The sequence below is a fragment of the Arvicola amphibius genome, chromosome 14 (assembly GCF_903992535.2).
Source record: "Arvicola amphibius chromosome 14, mArvAmp1.2, whole genome shotgun sequence".
Lineage (NCBI taxonomy): Eukaryota > Metazoa > Chordata > Mammalia > Rodentia > Cricetidae > Arvicola > Arvicola amphibius.
This window is the reverse complement of record NC_052060.1, coordinates 15,467,543-15,487,175: the sequence shown is the minus strand read 5'-3', so window position 1 is coordinate 15,487,175 and position 19,633 is coordinate 15,467,543. Positions and strand designations below refer to the sequence as shown.

Below are 19,633 nucleotides of genomic sequence, written 5' to 3'. Positions count from 1 at the left end.
ACTATGAATCCTTTAGATAATCTCTCAGTACCATTTTGCAGGGTTTCATAACCCATTGACCATGGATTGAATTTTGCCTGTCAAATTAAGGTTATCACTTTCAATAGTATGCATCCTTTCACCTAACTTCTCATTACTTTACTAGTCTGTAAAGACTGTCATTTCTAAAAGTTTCTCATTTTTGAGTCTGTTATCAAACCATTTCTTTAAGGATATAATATAAAGAACAAAACTAATAGCCTCCATGGCCACAAAAATATATGTACCAAGTGGGTCCATATAGCTCTTGCAGAAATCCATCTATAGTAGAAACAAAAAGGTTGTTAAATTCCTGGATGGTGCTATTGTCTGCCATTATCTTGGGATTGGCTTACAATTTTCAAATTTATTTATTTATTTATTAATCAAATTAACTCTTATAATTTTCATAAAATTGTTGTAAGTTTTATAATCAAGCTTGGCCAGCAGGTGTCACAGCTGCAGCAGTAAGGGAGGTTCTAAATCAGTACCTGAATTACCTGAGACTTAGAATTACTAACACATTTAGTTAACTACTTAAGAGCATCACATCCACCTAAGGAGAAAATTTGAGTTGGGCAGAAGGTAAAGGATCCCAGATCTTGCAGGCAGTCACGAACCATGAGGCTACTGGCCAGAGATCTGACTAGGATCTGAACTGGGAATGTAAACCTGTATCCTAAGTGCAGGGTTAGAGCTCCAAGGGTCAGAGGTTGGCCTGCTCAGAGCAAGCATGGCAGCAGTTGAACCTCAGAAGCAGATCCTAAACACATAGGCCAGAGAAACCACGGAGGAGTTGTAGCAGGAAACTGTGGCAGCGGTAACTCAGCTGCATAGGCGAAACCAAGCCACACGGGCACAGGCTGGCAGGAAATTGCCATGTTGCTGCAGCAGACCAGCCTAGCCAAACCTTGTGCAGCTGCAACAGAGGGGTTTCAGAGGGGTAATTCAGCTGTATTGGGGTAGGAGAAACTAAAGGCAGGAATCTGGCCAGGGCCCGGCAATGGCATGGATTCAGGCCATGTGGGCACCACTTTGTTGTTGCACCAAAGAGTTTCACGATAGCCCAGAATGGAGTATAACAAAGGTTTATTTATTTGGGGATAAACTCACAGTAAGGGTAGTGATACACAGTCCTCTGCGTGCACTGCAAAATGGAACCGAATCCAGCAGCAACGAGGGCCATGCATGCTTTTCATCTGCATTTGTAGTACATAAAACAATGCCCAAATTAGGCTGGTATCTTAAATGTTATTGGCTGAAGAAGTTTCCACAACAGCTCTGTCACCTTCCTGCTATCTCACTGCGTCTAGATCAGTGAGCGAGCAATACTGTTAGCTCTGCATTCTAGGTGGTGTTGAATTCTATATACATATACCTGTGAATCTTCTCAACAAATTTCAGGATACAGAGCTAATCTCAAACTCTTTTTTAGTTATTTGTTATTTATAATTGTTATGAGAAATCACTTTGTAGCCAGTGAGATAGCTATAAAAAAATCACTTCATAGCCGGTGAGATAGATCAGTGATTAAAGGTTCTTGCTCTGCCAGCCTAACCACCCCAGTTAGTTCCAAGAACCTACAAAGGAAGGAGAGAACTGACTTGTGAAAGTCACCCTCACATACCATACATCAATCATATGGTAATGAGAAGGTTCCATGAGGTGCTGAGAAGATGGTATATTCTTTTATGTTTGCATGGAATGTCTGTAGATGTCTGCGAGGTCCATTGATTCATAACATACGTTAGTTCCCTTCTTTGTCTGTAGTTTCTGTCTGACAGAGATGGCCAGTGTTGAGAGTGAGGTGTTGCAGTCTCTCACTATTAGTGTGATTTAAGCTTTAGAAGTGTTTCTTTTACACATGAGGGTTTGAGTGGCATAGATGTTCAGTATTGAGATTTCATCTTGATAGATTTTTTTCTGTGACTAATATAAAATGCCCTTCTTTGTCTCTTTTGATTAATTTCAGTTTGAAGTCTATTAGTTAGATATTAGGATTGCTACACCAGCTTGTTTCTAAGGTCCATTTGTTTGGAAAAATTTTTCCCAACCCTTTACTCTGAGGCAATGCCTGCCTTTGAGGTTGAGGTTTATTTCTTGTATACAGCAGAAGGATGGATTCTTTTTTCGTATCCAATCTGTTAACCTGTGTCTTTTTACAGGTGAGTTGAGTCCATTTATAGTGAGATGTTAATGACCAATGATTGCTAGTTCCTGCTATTTTAGTTTTTGTTGGTGGTGATGTTATTGTGTGTGTTTTTTCCCATCTTTGGAATTTGCCGCTGTGAAATCATCTATTATCTGTGTTTGTGTGAATGTGGCTAACTTCTTTGGGTTGGAGTTTTCCTTCTAGTACTGTGTGTAGGGCTGGGTTTGTTGCTAGGTATTGGCTTAATCCGGTTCTGTCATGGAATATCTTGTTTTGTCCATCTATGATGATTGAAAGTTTTGCTGGGTATAGTAGTCTGGGCTAGCATCCTTGGTATCTTAATGTCTGCATAACACTTCACCTTCTGGCTTTCATTGTTTCCATTGAGAAGCCGGGGGTAATTCTGATAGGTCTGCCTTTAGATGTTACTTGGCATTTTACCTTTGCAGCTCTAATATTCTTTCTTTAATCTGTATGTTTAGTGTTTTGATTATTGTGTAACAAGGGAACTTTTTTCCTTTGATCCAGTCTGTTTGGTATTCTGTAGGCTTCTTGTGCCTTCATAGGCATATCTTTCTTTAGATTCTGAAAGTTTTCTTCTATGATTTTGTTGAATATATTTTCTGTGCTTTTGAGTTGGACTTGTCTCCTTCTATCCCTATTATTCTTAGGTTTGGTCTTTCTATGGTGTCCCATATTTCCTGTGTATTTTCTGTTAAGCTTTTGTTAGTTTAGTGTTTTCTTTGACTGATGAGTCTATTTCCTCTATTGTATCTTCAGCACTTGAGATTCTCTCTTCCATCTCTTGTATTCTGCTGTTTATGCTTACATTTGTGGTTTCTGATCATTTTCTCATAATTTTCATTTCCAGAATTTCCTTTACAGTTTACTTTATTGTCTCTATTCCAGTTTTCAAGTCTTGAATCATTTCTTTCATCTGTTTGATTGCTTTTTCTTGGTTTTCTTTAAGGGATTTGTTGATTTCTTCCAATTTTTTTGTCTTTTCCTCCATTTCTTTGAGTGAATTTTTCATTTCCTCTTTAAGGGCCTCAAACATTCTCCTAAAGTTATATTTTAGGTCATTTTCTTCTGCTTCATCTGTATCTTGCTGTTGGAGGACCACTAGTTTTTGCTGGTGTCATATTGCTTTTTGTGGTGCTCATTGTGTTTTTATCTTGTTTATCCATCTTTTCCTCTGAGTGGTGTAGTTGGGGCTGTGTCTCTAGTGATCAATCTTCCAGATGCCAATCCATCCAGGGCTCAAATGGTTGTTCCTCGTGGAGTAGTCAGGGTCATGATTCCAGTCACCCCAGAAGTTACTCAGTGTTCCCATAAGCTGCTTGGTGTTTCCTGGTGTAGCTTTACAATCCCTGAGGTCATTTGGGTCTGCTAACATGGAGGTTTCTTGCTTGGGGCTGCTCCGATGGAAGTTGCTGGCTCAGGCCTGCTCCAGCGGGGGTTGCTGGCTTGGACCTGCTCCAGTGGGTGGTCACTGACTGGGGCCTGTTCCTTAGGAGGTCTCTGGCTTATGCCTGCTCCCTAGGTGGTCACTCCCTTGTACCTGCTGCTGTGGAGATGGCTGCCTCGGGCCTGCTCCAGAGGAAGTTGCTGGCTCAGACCTGCTTTGGTGAAATTTGCTAGCTCAGGCCTGTTCCTACAGATGTCCCTGGCTTGCACCTGCTCCCATGGAGGTCCCTGGCTTGGGCCTGGACCTGCAGAGATCTCTGGCTCAGGCTTGCTCCCTCGGAGGTCTCTGACTCATGCCCAGCTCCACAAAGGTCTTTGTCTCAGGCTTGCTCCCTCAGCAGTTGCTCCCTTGTTCCTGCTTCTGTGGAGGTCACTCAAGACTATGTTACAGTACTCCAGGACCTGGGAGCCAGAAGTAGGGAGCATGCAATAAATTCATAGTCAGTGAACGAGAACACATAGTATTTTCCAGGCCACTAGGGCTAAAGAGTGAGATAAATAACTTATATAAGTTAAATATGTTCTAACCCGACAGACATTCTGTATTACTGACTTCGTGGATACGTGACCAGTCTTCTGGGACTTTTGCCACCTGTGCAGCTCTATTTGGTTAATGTCCACTTTACAACACAGTTTTATGAAATAACCAACTGTCTTATTTTTAAAATTCTAATTAAGGCCTTTTTTTTCCATTTTAGAAAAGTGATACAAAGGAAAATTCAGGAAGTTTGGAGGCCATAAATGAACCTATTCCCCAGCCTATGCCTTTTCCTCCCAGCATTATCAGGTCAGGATCTCCGAAATTGGATCCTTCTGAGGTCTACCTGAAATCTAAGACTTTATATGAAGATAAACGTAAGTAATTGGGGATATTTCAAGGAAGCATGCAACGAGATCAGTCTCAATTGTTTCAAAGTGGTGCTCTGCTATTCTTCACAAGCACATTGAGAAACTATCCCTCATTCCCGTTTTATGTCATCCCGAGCTTTCTTTCCACGTACATTCAGTATTCTTTCTGTTTTCCAAAACTATGAATTAAAGTACAAGCTGTCGACTAGATACCATGTTAAACAAATACAGTACAAAGAAACCTAGGAACCTGCACCCAGAATACTGTTAATCCAAATGGAGCAGACAAGCACATGATGAAATAAGTGCACAGGGTACAAGTGTAGTAGCACAGCGGAAGTGTGCTGGATGTAGCCAGAGGTGAATGGGTCAGAGTTAGGACACATGCCTCACAGTACAGTGATAGAGAAACTGGAGAAACTGGATGCAGAGGAGGAAATGCTCAATTCATCAGCATGAAGAAATACCAAGTCAAGTTTCCTAAGGGAAGCAAGCTTAAGCCGCCAAGGATGAGGAGGAACACTTGTGTGTTGTCTTCCTTAGCTTGTGTTCCACAGCAAATGCAGTGTGGCTGTGATTGGCAAAGAAGCCAGAGGAAGAGAGGAACACAGATTGTGAACAGCAGATGAGGAAGCTAGAACTGGGTGTGTAAAAGAGAACCACAGAATATATGTTTAGCTGTAGGGAAAATGGTGCTGGATTTTTATGTTAGAAAGATCCTTCTGGCTGGAGGATGCAGGTCGATCAGATTGGGATGAAGTAGAAAGAGGAAACCACATGGACTTGTTAAAGGAGTCAGTTTAGAGGAGAAAAGAAAGTATACAGTTTAAAACCAGGGAGCCGGGCAGTGGTGGCATATGCCTTTAATCCCAGCACTCAGGAGGTAGAGGCCAGCCTGGATTACAGAGCTGGTTTCAGGACAGCCAGGGCTGTTTTACAGAGAAACTTTGTCTCAAACAAACAAACAAACAAACAAAAAAGGTATCTACAGGTAGTGATGGTGCACACCTTTAACCCCAACACTCAGGAGGCAGAGGCAGGCAGATCTCTGTGAGGTTAAGGCCATCCTGATTTACAGAGTGGACAGCCAGGGCTACACAGAGAAACCCTGTCCCAAGAAACAAAAAGAAAACACAACAAAAGTCACCCTTTACACTAATTTAATTATTCATGATAAATTTTTTTTCTGATGTAAAGTTTCAGTTTTATTTAAGTTTGATTTTTGAAAACTCAATTTGTTTTTAAGAAATAGATCTGTTATGTGGCTTCATCTTCTGGGGGCAGCCCTGGCAGTCGCACCAGTTCCTACCCCAGGTGCTTGAGCTGGCTTTTTGGAGCCCGTTCCCCAGGTGGGGTACCTTGCTCAGCCTTGATACCGGGGGGGGGGGGGGGGGGGGGGGGGGGGGTATTGGTCCTGCCTCAAGATGGAATCCCAGACTGTGTTGACTCCCCAAGGAAGGCCTTACCCCCTCTGAGGAGTGGATGGAAGGTGGGAAGGAGGGGACGTGGGGGGTTTCGGCAACAATGGAGGGAGGGGGAGCTGGGGTTGGCATGAAAAATGAAAAGTAATTTTTTTTAATAAAAAATATAAAAAAAGAAATAGAACTGTATCTGCATTGTAAAAGGAATACATAAATGGAAATAGTATGTAACTGGCTTCGTGCTTATATAGCTAGTTGAACATCTTTTTCTTGATAGCTGTTGGCCATATTCAGAAAGGTGAGAATCAGACCATGTATAAGCATAGCAAAGAAATAATTTAAATTAATACAGCAACGTGTAGTACCCCTTTCATCAGGCTGTCTGTTTGTAGTCTGATACATTCTTAACATAGATAGAAATCCCTCAGAGTCCTTGGGCCCCTATATAAAAACAGTGAGTTTGACTCATGATTTCTTTTTTTAATTTATTGTTGCTGTGTGTGTATGTGTGTGTGATGTGTGTATGGATACATACATGCTACAGACACATGTGGATGTGGAGGTCAGAGGTCAGCTTTGTGGAGTTGGTACTCTTTCCACTTCTTCTGCTTCTTCTCCATGCTTCACAGCAAGGGACCCCCAAGCCATCCTGCCAGCCCAGCTCATCTACTCCAATGCCTTATTCGGTAGGGGCTTTTAATGCTGTGCTGTTGTTGCTGCTGGCAGTTGGACCAAGGACCTGTGCCTCACTCCTGCTGAGCACATGTTCCACACTTAGCCACCCACCTCTGCCCTGAAGTCCATGACTCTAGTGGGAAGTATTTATCAAAAGACATTGCTTCCAAAGAATTGCCAGAAAATTACCCTACACCTATTTCCCTTACTTTTTAATGTACTTTCCTGGCAGTTTCTGTATTTTTTCTTTTTAATAAATGTATCTTATAAATAAAGCTAATATTTTCCCAGAGAACAGAGTCTTAGGCATGAAATGTATTTTTCTGATTTTATATTCTCATTAATGCCACCAGCTCCTTGGGGGACAAGATTGTGGGGGTAAGCCTGGCACCTGGGGAATCAAGCTGGGTTTAAATCTTAGCTCTGCTGGCCACTGGAAGACATCTGGTGAGTTATTCAGGCCCTTAGTTTACTCACCTAGAAAACGGGATTGCTAAGAGGTATTACATGCCTGTTTCTCTTCTTCTTTAAGAATACTAACATTTTACACATTTAGGCTAAATAGTTCCTTAAGGAAATACTTTCCTTAGACAAAACTGTTCCCTTAAGAGTAGAAATAAGGCGTTTGGGGGTTCTCTTCTCCAAGGATTTAAAGAACCTTGTTCAAATGTTAACTTATTATTTACACTATCAGCTGGTCAGTCTGAACTTAATATTGTAATATTGGTTGGACAATGTTAGAAGTTAGTGTCAATGAAATACTGAAAGGGTAGGATGTGATGCTTAACCTAATCGGTCTTGACCCACTTTTGATCAGCATTTTAATTTCCTTAAAAATTCTCACATAAATTTTCATGTATCTGATAGTTCTGAGATTATAGATTTTTACTGCTCTGTAGTATTTTTCTGTTAAATATTGGGCTTTATTTTATTTTAATACAGTTAAAATAAATTATAGTTACATATTCTTACTTTCCTTAGCACCAAACACCAAAGATCTGGATGTTTTTCTTCGGAAACAAGAATCCGGGTTTGGCTTCAGGGTGCTGGGAGGAGACGGACCTGACCAGTCTGTAAGTATAAAGTTTGGGATGTTGGCGCCCCTAGTTTTGTTTGGTTGGTTTTTGCTGTGGGTTTGGGGTTTTTGAGACAGTGTCACACTATGTAGCCTGGCTGATGTAGAACTCCCTGTGAAGACCACACTGGCCTCAGAGATCAGCCTGTAGTTGCCTCCCTCTGGGGATTAAAGGAATGACCCGCACACCCAGCTTGCTGCTCTAGTTAATATCCTTAAGCTGGGATTTGGTAGAATATAAGTTGTAGTAGTTACTTTTGTTACCGGGGTAAAGTACCACTATCAAAGCAACTGAGAAGGGAGAATTTACTTGGCATATCATGCAGGAAGCAGAGAACAAACTGGAAAAGGAGAATGTATATAAAATCTCAAAACTTGCTCCCAGTGATGCACTTCCTCTTGCAAAGCTCCAAAGGTTCCATAACTTTGTTGACGAATCCCCTCACTGAGGACCACATATTCAGGGAGCTGTGCCTGTGGGGAGCATTGCTCATCAGACCACTGCAGTGGTACTTTTATTTTGTTTCCTTTTCTCTCCCTTAAGTTTGCTCATTTTCCCCCCCTCTAATGATTTTATTAATATGAACACTCCATTCTATGTCTGTCGTGGTCTGGTAGGTTAACATGGTATGGCATAAGTTTAAAACCACACTAAAAACTGAGTATTTAGCTCTAAACATACCATCAATTAATTTACTTCTAGTCTTTGTAAATACACAAAGCTTCTTAAGAACTAGACTTGTAACTCAGTGGTAGACGTGCATGTGACTAGCAGGCATGAGGGCCTGAGTTTGATTCCTAGTGCCAGAGAAAAAGCTTATTTGAACTAATTATTTACCTCTGCCTTTATTAGACAGAGTCTAAGGCATTGCCCTTCTCTCAGAACCCTGCATGTAATCCAGTGTCTACTTCCCCGCAGTAGCTGGTCTTCAGAACACTCAGTAGAAAGCTCGCACCAGGCTCAGTACTTCGCCTGTTGTTTTGTCCTTAGCTCTACCACTAGAGACTTTCTAGAAGAAATAATGGTCATATTTATAAAGCATTTAAAGTCCGAATTTTGTTTATGTGGGTTAATTTAGAAAACACAGTAGGCTTTGGCTTTACATTTTGCCTTAGTGTTGAAAGACAGCAGAAATATAATCTAGAGTTTAAGAGCACATTTACATTCGTATATATGATATAAATGTTCTGCATTATAACTCTCAGAAATTTAGTCCTTTAAGTATGAAAGGCTTCTATTTTTAAGTGAAACGTATTTGTAGTGATGAGGCGAGCGGGCCGCATCTCGCCACCCGGCTAGCTTTACCCAAAATAATTACACAGAAACTGTATTCATTTAAAACACTGCCTGGCCCATTATCTCTAGCCTCTTCTTGGCTAACTCTCACATCTTAATTAACCCATTTCTAATAAATCTGTGTATTACCACATGACTGTGGCTTACCAGCAAGATTCTAGCCTACATCCGTCTCGGGCCGGAGAGCCATGGCGTCTGCCTCACTGCCTTCTACCCAACATCCTGTTCTGTCTACTCTGCCTACCTAATTTTCTGTCCTATCAAAAGGCCAAGGCAGTTTCTTTTTTTAACCAACGAAATCAACACAAAACAGAAGACCCTCCTACATCACATATTTATATCTTATAAATGTTATAATTGATCTTATAGCTTACAGTGACAGTTTTCATTTGGATACATGAAGCTTATAGCCCATTGTGCACAGAGCAAATGTCAGATACTGTGCTTTGATAGCGTATGTGTTTTTCATTGCCTTCTGTTTTGTTGATAGTCACAATGTTCACTTAGTACATTAAAGGATTTGATGTTGAGAGCAACTATTCTTTTCTAAATGTCAAATTTTAGTAGTTCTATAAATAGCATGAAATTTTAGAATTCTAACTCCTGGAGAGCAAAATGAACTGGGTCTTTCTACAAGATGCAGATGACCCTCATCCTAGCAGCCCCTCTGGCATTTTAGGAACAACAACTATTTCTGGGCTGTATACCCTGAACTTGTATTGTATTGTTGGTCATTGTGTATGGGGGAGAATCGTAAGAATGACCCTGGTTGCTGTGAACAATTGTAGAATATCTTTCTCTTTGGCATTTTTTTAGATTACTTTTAGCATTTTGTTACATTGTAGTGGTGGAGAACTTGGAGGTGCTTTTTAAGTTCTTAAGCCACTTTGTATTTTCTTCCTTGTGCTCAACCCTGAGGATCTAGAATTATATCTTACAGAATGGGTATTTGAAGTACCACTTTGGAGGATATATGATTTCTAAAATACTACTTTTCTGAAATATGACTTTTCATAGATGAAGTCTTAAACTCTACAGCTGATCTTACTGAGTTGCATAGACCGACCTATGCTTTGCTATCTTACAGATATATATTGGGGCCATTATTCCCCTGGGAGCAGCTGAAAAGGACGGTCGGCTTCGTGCTGCTGACGAATTGATGTGCATTGATGGTATCCCTGTTAAAGGAAAGTCACACAAGCAGGTCTTGGACCTGATGACCACTGCTGCTCGAAATGGCCATGTGCTACTAACTGTCAGAAGGAGGATCTTCTGTGGAGGTGTGTGAAACTCTTTCAACACTGAGAAGTTAAGGATCCACCTGTTCTGTTTTTTTAGGGTGTTTTACAGTATTCAGTGGTGTATATGCTGATCTATTTGGTATCAGAACCCGAAATAGTTTTCCAAAGAAATAAATTTTGGGTTACTACATTATCATATTACCATATTAGCTTATTATACCAATATATTGCTGTAAATGGAAATATCAGTTTAAATGTTATTTTTATAAATATATTGTTATTTCAGCATACCAAAATAGCCCCTACCTAAATATATCAAAAGGCTTGATCATGGTAAAGTCACGGATATTCACAGGAAGTTGGAGTGCTTCACATTATAAAGTTTTGGTCTAGGGCCAGGAAAGATAACTCAGTAAAGTTCTTGCCCTTATAAGCATGAAGACCTGAGTTTATTTGATCCCCATAACCCCATAAAAAGCCAGGCAAGTTGGCATGTACTTAAAATAGCAGCCCTGTAAAAAGGCAAGCATGGCTGCATGATTTTTGATCATTACTGGGGAGGCAGAGGCAGGAAGATTCCCCTGGGCCTGCTGGTGAGCCAGTGTGGCCTAATCGGTGAGCTCCAGGCCAGTAAGAGACCCTGGCATTTGAAGTTGTCCTCCAGTCTCCGTTTGTACAAGTACATGCATGCATATGCACACATGCAATAAAAAAGAAAGTTTTCATGTAATATAATTTAAAACCTATTGGTGCTCACTTTGTATCAGATGTATCAAAATTAGTTTATTTGGACCCCCTGACTGTAATTAGTCATGTACAGTCACCCATGAAGAGGTTCACAAACAGAAAATAATGGGCCTAGAATTAATTGCAGAGCCCAGAGTGTAAACCATGACAGTAGAATTTGAATAGCCCTTTTAGTTTCTTTTTTTTTTTTTTTTTGTTTTTTTTTTTTTGTTTGTTTTTCGAGACAGGGTTTCCCTGTAGTTTCTAGAGCCTGTCCTGGAACTAGCTCTTGTAGACCAGGCTGGCCTCGAACTCAGAGATCCACCTGCCTCTGCCTCCCGAGTGCTGGGATTAAAGGCGTGCGCCACCACCGCCCGGCCCCTTTTAGTTTCTTATCAGTGCCTTTGTGAGTATTGAATATATATTTTTTTTTGAGAGCTGGTTTGCCCTAGCTGGCCTGAAACTCACTATATAAACCAGGCTAGCCTATACAGATAAACCAGGCTAGCCTACACAGAGATCTGCCTGTCTCTGCCACAATGTCCAGCTGGATAGATTTTATAAGTGAATCCTTCCCCAAAAGAACAGTTCAGTAGCACAAGAAATTAAGTCTAATGAAGAGATGGATTTTAATCCATTTACTACCTAGGAGTAGTATACAAGTAGGTATTGCTCATTTAATAAGTTAACTTATTAAATTACTAGTATCATCTGATCTCTTTTTGTGCTGGGGGCCAAACCTGGTGCTGAGCACAAGTTAAGCTCGTGGTCTGCGCCAGACTGCAGCAATATGACAGGACTGCTCTCTTCGTGAACAGCGCCACACTGAGAGTCATGCAGATCTTCATGCGGTGTTGCTGCAGAGTGAGCTTGCCTGTAGTTAGTGAAAACTTGACAAGTAGCACAGGGAAAGCCCTGGTGTTTTATAGCAATTTTGTATTATTAGAGACTTGGCTAAAGAATTCCAGTGGGAAAAGAACCCCATCTCTGCTTTCTCAGTAATGACAGAGTGTTGGGGTTTTATGCTGAAATTCTAAAATACACTCTTTAAATGTGTATGTGCTCATGTCTCTAGGAGGAGGGGAAGCATGTGCACAGAGAGTACAACCTTGGTGGTTATTCCTAAAGCATTTTTTTTGAGACAGGGTACTTCATTGGCCTGGAACTTTATGTATAAACTAGGCAGGCACAAGCCCCAAGGACTTGCCCGTCTCTGCCTCCCCAGTGTGGCCCAGGCACCTTACCAGCTCACAGCTAAAGCATTCTTAACACCAAGCAAACTTAAAGCTAAAGAGGCTTATAAATATGTCTTAAACAAATAGAATACATTTTTAGTGATGACTGACCAAATTAGCACACAAATAAATCTTTCCTCCTGTTTTTTTTTTTTTTTTTCCAAATCAATTAAAGCTTCCATTTCACTCTTTAGTACTTGTATATCCTTGAGTAGCAGCGAAGGGACCCAGGGATTCCTTGCTAGGGGATTCCATATGACTCATTCCCAGGAGAGTCTGCCGTTCACAGGCAAGCTTGTTATATACAGGGTAGCGTGTTGAACTCAGCTGGTCTCATCAATCAGGAAACTTGAATTATAAAGCGCCTATATAAGATGCATCCTGTACAGATAGCAGACAGTTTGGGGCAGGATTCTTGAAACTTTCATCTCCACAGACATCTGTGAATGTCAATCACTGACTAAATTATACTACAGTTCATTTAAAAAGAAGTTTACTGTGTCTCTTCTATCATCTACTTTTATTAAAACTTTATAATCTTCACAGAACTAAACCAATTCCAATAATTCTGATTTTCTTAGCTTTTTATTTTTTACTTTATTTATTGTATGAATGCTGATGACAAGTACCTTTACCCACTGAGCTAACTGGTTGGCCCAACAATTCTTTTTAACTATCTAATCACATAGATGTTTTGAGGAACGTTCTCCAAAGTGAAATAACATTAGGTCATATATATTGTATATTTTAAGTTTTTAGGAAGTCAGATATATCCCTGCTGCCTACACCTGTACTTTGATTATGCCCAAGATTCCCAGGGAAGAGGGCAACATGCTACATTTCTATTCTTTGTAGTAGCAGAAATGAAATTTTCTTTTATTAGCTCAGCACTAAAATACTTATCTAGCACAAACTATTTTCCATGTATTAAAACCGGTAATGTTTATTATAGACAAGCAGTCTGAGGATGACAGCCCTCAAGCCTTCACACAGAACGGATCCCCCCACCTGAATCGGGCTGAGCTCCCAGCCAGACCTGCCCAGGAGGCCTATGATGTTCTCCTACAGAGAAAAGACAATGAAGGGTTTGGTTTTGTCATCCTCACTTCTAAAAGCAAGCCACCTCCAGGAGGTAAGGGCGGCTGTGTCCTCTGTCTCTCCCTAAAGATTCAATTTCCCTGACTTTATGAAATGAATTAGGACCTGTGTATAAATTTTCTTTGGGATACATCTTTTTAAGGTAGTAAATTTTTAATGTGTGTGTGTGTGTGAGAGAGAGAGAGAGAGAGAGAGAGAGAGAGAGAGAGAGAGAGAGAGAGAGAGAGTCCTTAATTTCAAAATTAGGTGATCTAAACCAAACCTTCCAGCCTTCAGATTCCTCGGGCATCTCAAATGTCATAAAATAATTCTTGGTTTTCACCAAGGCTACAGTAAGAAAATACGGAAATTGCCAGGGACCCAGTTTTATGACTTTAGAGAAGATACGACTTACATATTTTAAGTAATAATTTTTAAGTTTTGAGGGCATAGATTTTTCCAAGTTAGAAATGGTGAGCATAGGAGAATTAGAATCTGGGGGTAGTTGAGGAGAAGGATAAACCTGAGAATGGAGAATCCTGACCCAGTTGTGCCTTAGCTATTTTGTGTTGCTTCATAATAATTGTATTCCAACTATAAAGCCTTCCTGTTGAATGAAAAGAAGCATTTATGCTTTCCATACATATTTCACTGAAAAGTAAGATTTTTGTTAGAAGTTTTAAAATTAATATTCTGAGCCAGTGTTAACAAAGCTTTCCATGGGAGGCGGATGAATGTGCACATAAGGGAAGCAGTAGGCACAGTAGTGAGCATCAGGCTGTTAGGATTCAGCACGTTAGATGCTCACCTTGTCTATATGTTTCTAAAAAATAGGGATCCTAACTATGATTATGAAATCCAATTGGATATCAGATGAGAACCAGCACTGATTTATGTGCTGTTCTGTGTTATGGTTATCTAATAATTATTTTTTCTAAGTCAGAACAATAAAAATCCTAGACCACATAAGAATATCCTATCATTTCCTAGTGAATTTTATTATATCTTGGGTATATCTTGAATAGGAGATCCTATTAAACTTAACAGTAACTAAGACTTTAATTTTTAAAAAAGAAATTAAAACATTTTCAGGAAACCAATTTGCAAAAATCTTGCCACAACGAATACATGCATGTGGAGGGAGAAGCTGCTGTGACGTGAGTCAGGTCACTGCTCGCTGACACTAGTTCCATTCTCCAAAAGCAGTTGCTATAGTAACACTTGGAACTAGAACTGTCACTGATGCTGTGAAGATGATTATGTGGCCTGTGTCAGCAATATGAAAGAAGAGATGTTTTGGTGTTGTCTTATTGGAAATCAGACTCTTAAAAACAAGTAATATTAAAGATAATCAAATCAATCATTTTATCTAATCCATGACATTCAAGTTAATAAAAATAGTAAAAGATTTTTATAATTTGTGATAGTGCTGACCACTTTTATATTAAAGATGTTCTCTTCCTATCACTGCAAAAAATAATGAGAATCTAGTGTTCCCTGTAAAACAAAGCAATAATAAAGGTAGATTCAGTAAGAAGATGCATTACTTATGTGTTTAAACATTTTCAAATTTATTTGTTTATTAACAAGAGTCTTTGGGGTCCAGCCCCAAGACATTCTTCAGGGTTCAGAATCAGACACTACAACAAGCAAAAAGGGCTTCTTTGTCTGGCTGTCTAGGGGCGAATGAAAAACTCAACGTGTGCTCTTCCGAATCAGTCTCTTTATTGTTCTGCTTCTACTCTACTCTAATTCTCCTGTCCTACTTCTGACTCCTCCCTGCTTCTTCTTCCCCTCACCTAAAAACTTTCTTTTTCCCAGGAGCCTTGAAGCAATGAAGAAAATACAAAAGTTACCTTTCATTGGTCAAAATCACATTCCTAGGATAAGGATGAGGAATGGAGCCATTGAGCTAGGAACACATGGGTTTCAATGTTTCAGGAGGAAAACTGCAATGAGCCTGGGAGTTGGGGGCACAGTGCCCAGTGAGACTTTGAGACAGGTCTGTTGGTGACATACTGGCAAGTGAGGAATGGGCATGTTTTCCTTAGGGTGCTTTGTGTAGTAGCTTTGATTAGTCACCTGCAACTCTGCCCTGTGCACAGCTATAAGGTTTTAAACTTATCAGGACAGGCTCTAGAAACTACAGGGAAACCCTGTCTCGAAAAAAACAAAAAGGTTTTAAACTTATGATCTATTTACATAAAGGCTTTAGAATAGTTTGAACTTAACTCTGAGGTAAAAGTGAGCTAATTGTCTGCAGTTTGAGTTACACTGAAGAGAAGTTGTTATTTTTTTTCTCATTTTTTTTTATTAAAAATTTCCATCTCCTCCCCTCCTCCTCCCCCTCTCCTCCCCTCCCTTCCACCCATACCCCCACTCCGCCCCTCTCCAAGCCAAAGAGCCATCAGGGTTCCCTTCACTATGTTAAGTCCAAGGTCCTCCCAGCTCCCCCTAAGTCCAGGAAGGTGAGCAACCAAACTGACAAGGCTCACAGTGAGCCCGTCCATGCTGTAGAGTTCATGCTCATCGCCGTTGTCCTTGGTTTCTCAGTCCTCCTCCACTGTCAGCCACATTCAGAGAGTCCGGTTTGGTCCCCTGTTCCATCAGTCCCATTCCAACTAGACTTGGTGGTCTCCCGTTAGATCTGTCCCACCGTCTCAATGGGTAAACGCACTCCTTACTGTCCTGACTTCCTTGCTCATGATCTCCCTCCTTTTGCTCCTCATCAGGACCTTGGGAGCTCAATCTGGTGCTCCTATGTGGGGCTCTGTCATTTTCTCCATCCAATGCCAGGTGAAGGTTCTATGGTGATATGCAAGATATTCATGAGTATGGCAATAGGATCTGGACATTTCTGGCACCCTCTCCTCAGCTGCCCAAGGAACTAGCTGGGGGCGTCTTCCTGGAAAGTTTTTATTTTTTTTTATATCAGTCTGAGTAAAAAGGAACAAAACAGACTTTTATTGTCTACAGTCCTCATGGGATGAATAGATCTACTTATAGAACATGTCTAATATATATTTTATATATCAAAATTACACAGCCAAATAGAAAGTCATCTTCCACAGATTATATGTGTCCCTAAGGTTGAGATGTAATCATGAGATTACATATACACACCACATGAGATTACACACTACAGGGCAGGTATTGCGGAGACACCAAACTGCTTTAGCAAAAGTGAGCAACAGTTTCCAGAGCCAGTGGTCCTGCAGACCTTGTTTGGACAGGGTTAACCTCCGCCACATAACGCTCCTCTGGCGGGCTGACATCTGAGCACAAGTTGTCAACTGTTGTGACTCTCATGGCCCCTGGCAGTTTATGTTTATATTTTGCTTTTATATTCATTTAAACACTTTACTATTTTGATGCTTTGTGTATTAATAAATATTTGGCCTCTGAATAAGACGATAGCATTGAATTTTTTAGGCTCTATAATCAGACAAACTTGGATTCAAGCCTATTCTGTCTTTAATAGTGGTAGACTTACTCTTGGGGCAGGCTACCTACCCAACAAGAGCTGTGGTTCCTCTGTATACTGAGGCTGGTGCTTACATAGTTGTATCATTTGTTATTGGGTTTGAAGATTGCAAGAGATATGTATGTTTCCTAGTGGTCATGCTGCATGCCTTTAATCCCAGCTCTTGAGGCAGGCAGATCTGAGTAAGTTCCAGGACAGCCAGAGCTATACAGAGAAAATTTGTCTCAAAAAAAAAAAAATGTAGCTCCCAGAGCCCGCAGTAGTTGCTGTGGCTCGTTGTGGCTACTACTGCTGTTGTTATTATCATCTTACCTAAAACACTGTGTACTTGAGACAGTGTCTTATAATATTGTCTAGGCTATTACTGAATTTGTGGGCTTAAGTGGTCCTCCTGGCTCAGCCTCAGAGTCGCTGGGTACCCAGCAACCTTCTCTATTAGAGAACCTTTACAGTTTTGTTCATACTTAATAATAAAACATGAAAACCCAATTCAAATGGAAGATTAAGACAAAACTAACATGTAGCAGGAAATGAGTGTTTGCAGCTCATGAATTATCAGTGTGAACGTAAATTAGGCCCAGGTGGTTTGTGTGTTTTTCATAATAAATACTCAAGGTTTTTATTCAAGATACAAAATCAAAATTAGTAATTTTACTTAACTGCTAGATAATAATCTCACAAGTTCTAGATCCTGGAGCGTTCCCCCTAGAATGCCGTTTGTCCATTCAGAGAGAAGGGTCCTGGGTTAGTGTAAATGAAGAGCTTGCCCTCACAGAGGCAGCACAGCTAATGTGTCCATGCAGAGTGTGCTTTCTAAGGGGTATGTACTGTGGAAAGGCAGAAACCCTACCTGTACAGGTCCTTTCTGTGGACCTGTCCCAGAGCCCTGTTTGACATAGATCATTTTTTCTTCTAGGTAAATGTGTCTTCTAGTGGCACATGTCTCATAAAGGTGTTCCTAGTAACACATCTGGTGTCAGTTTTGAAACTGTAAGATTCCCTACTGTTGACTTCGTCTGAGATCAGGAGGTCCTGGTCAGCACCCATCCTCAGTGAGCCTCAGTGCTGAATGGGCAAGGCTTAGAATAGGCCCCATTTTAGCTGCAGAGAAGCGCACTATAGGGGCGTTACTGTTACTCTTGTCATGTTCTCCTTGCTTTTCAGTTCTGGTTACAAAGGTTTATTTGAGAAAAGGACATTTCCAGGTGCAGTCTTTTGTTTTTAACTGAAAATAAATGTTTAAGAGTACTAGCCTGACCTAAATAACTAGACATGCTAAACCGTGAGACAGATTGAGGCCAGAGATGAGTGTAGATAGATACGGAAAAGGAGGCTTTATGGCAGATATCCATAGACTATATACCAACAAAATGAGGCAAGACTTGTAGCTTTGTGCGCTCTGAGGAAAATACCATGGCAGTTTCCCCAGTCCACTCAGAATGTTCAGGTATGACCTTTCAGGTGGCCTGATGGTTCTAGTTGCTTTGGTGACTCCACTCTAAGAAGCCAGACTTTAAGAATCTGGCCACTTCCACCCTCCTTCACCCAGACAAGCTCCGTGTGGAGGTGCACACCACCGTTCTGTGGCGCCATGCCTTTGCTCAGCTCACACTGTGAGGAAGTGTACTGGTGTATTACTGTATTATGATAACTAAATCTTGCCTGAAGACCAGAGGCAAAGCTAAAGCCACCAGAGGTCAGGTGATGGTGACACACACCCTTAATCCCAGGATTTGGGAGACAGAGGCAGATGAATCTCTGTGAGTTCAAGGCCATCCTGGGCTACACAAGATCAATGCAGAAACAAATCCAGGTGGTGGTGGCTCACACCTTTAATCCCAGCACTAGGGAGTCACACACACCTATAATCCCAGCACTGGGGAGTCACACGCACCTATAATCCCAGCACTAGGGAGTCACACACACCTATAATCCCAGCACTAGGGAGTCACACACACCTATAATCCCAGCCCTAGAGGGAATAAGAATGGGAAAAGAGGGAAGCATAGGCTGCTTAGTCTGCAGTCGCCCAGCCTTGGTAGAGCTAAGACTTCTCTAGTGGTTTGGCTGCTTTGCTTTTCTGGTTTTCAGTTTGAACCCCAATTTCTGTCTCTGAGTTTTTATTGTTTGTGGTACAAGGAAGGGAACCACTGAGATTTCAGCGATTAATTGTGTTTGATGCTTTCCCAAGTCTGGACAAACCTTCCATTTTGCCAAGGACCTGAGTGGTTTCTTCTCAGGATTTAGAATGAACTCTATTCGTGAGTAAATCCTTGATTTCGGAGATCACAGCAGGGCCTCCCTATGATGTGCCACCTGTTATGCTGTACCAACCCAGAATACCTGGTGGAGAATGTGGCCCATATAACATTGACATTTTTTTCTAATTATTCTATGTAACATGAATAAGAACCCAGAGACATATATTGGGGTTCAACCTAAAGATCAGAAAAGCAAAGCAGCCAAGCACTAGAGAGACCTCTGCCAAATCTTCAGACTGAAGGGGTTGGAAGATTCTGTCTCTGCAAATCTTCAGACTCCACACTCCACTGAGCTCCTGTTTCCTCCCTCCTTATGCTCCTCTCTCTGCCCAGCCATATCATTCCTGTCTCCACCTCCCTAGTGCTGGAATCAACTTTGTATGAATGAGCTCTGTTTCTCTTTTAGACAGATTCAATTTTGTGGGTCCCAAGGTGGCCTTGAACTCACAGAGATCCCTCTGCCTCTGTCTCCCAAATCCTGGGATTAAAGGTGTATGCCACCACTCACTGGCCCGTATGGCTGACTACTATGACTGCTTTGCTGTCTGATCTTCAGGCAGGGTTTACTTATTAAAACACAAATAATATACCACTATAATTCCATTTGTAAGGAGAATGGACTCCTAAGTGCTTGATTTCATTCAGCACTTGTGTC

General features: G+C 41.0%; 1 protein-coding gene across 3 annotated transcripts in view; it reads left to right on the top strand.

Annotated features, from left to right (window-relative positions):
- The window catches only part of Magi3 (membrane associated guanylate kinase, WW and PDZ domain containing 3), a 227,632-nt gene that overhangs the window by 184,199 nt on the left and 23,800 nt on the right, over positions 1-19,633 (top strand). For all 3 annotated transcript variants that reach the window (XM_038310990.1, XM_038310991.1, XM_038310992.1), the window contains exons 12-15: positions 4,336-4,492; positions 7,564-7,655; positions 10,042-10,234; positions 13,109-13,288. In XM_038310990.1, the coding sequence (XP_038166918.1) occupies positions 4,336-4,492; positions 7,564-7,655; positions 10,042-10,234; positions 13,109-13,288 (622 nt within the window). The remainder of the gene's footprint in view (positions 1-4,335; positions 4,493-7,563; positions 7,656-10,041; positions 10,235-13,108; positions 13,289-19,633) is intronic.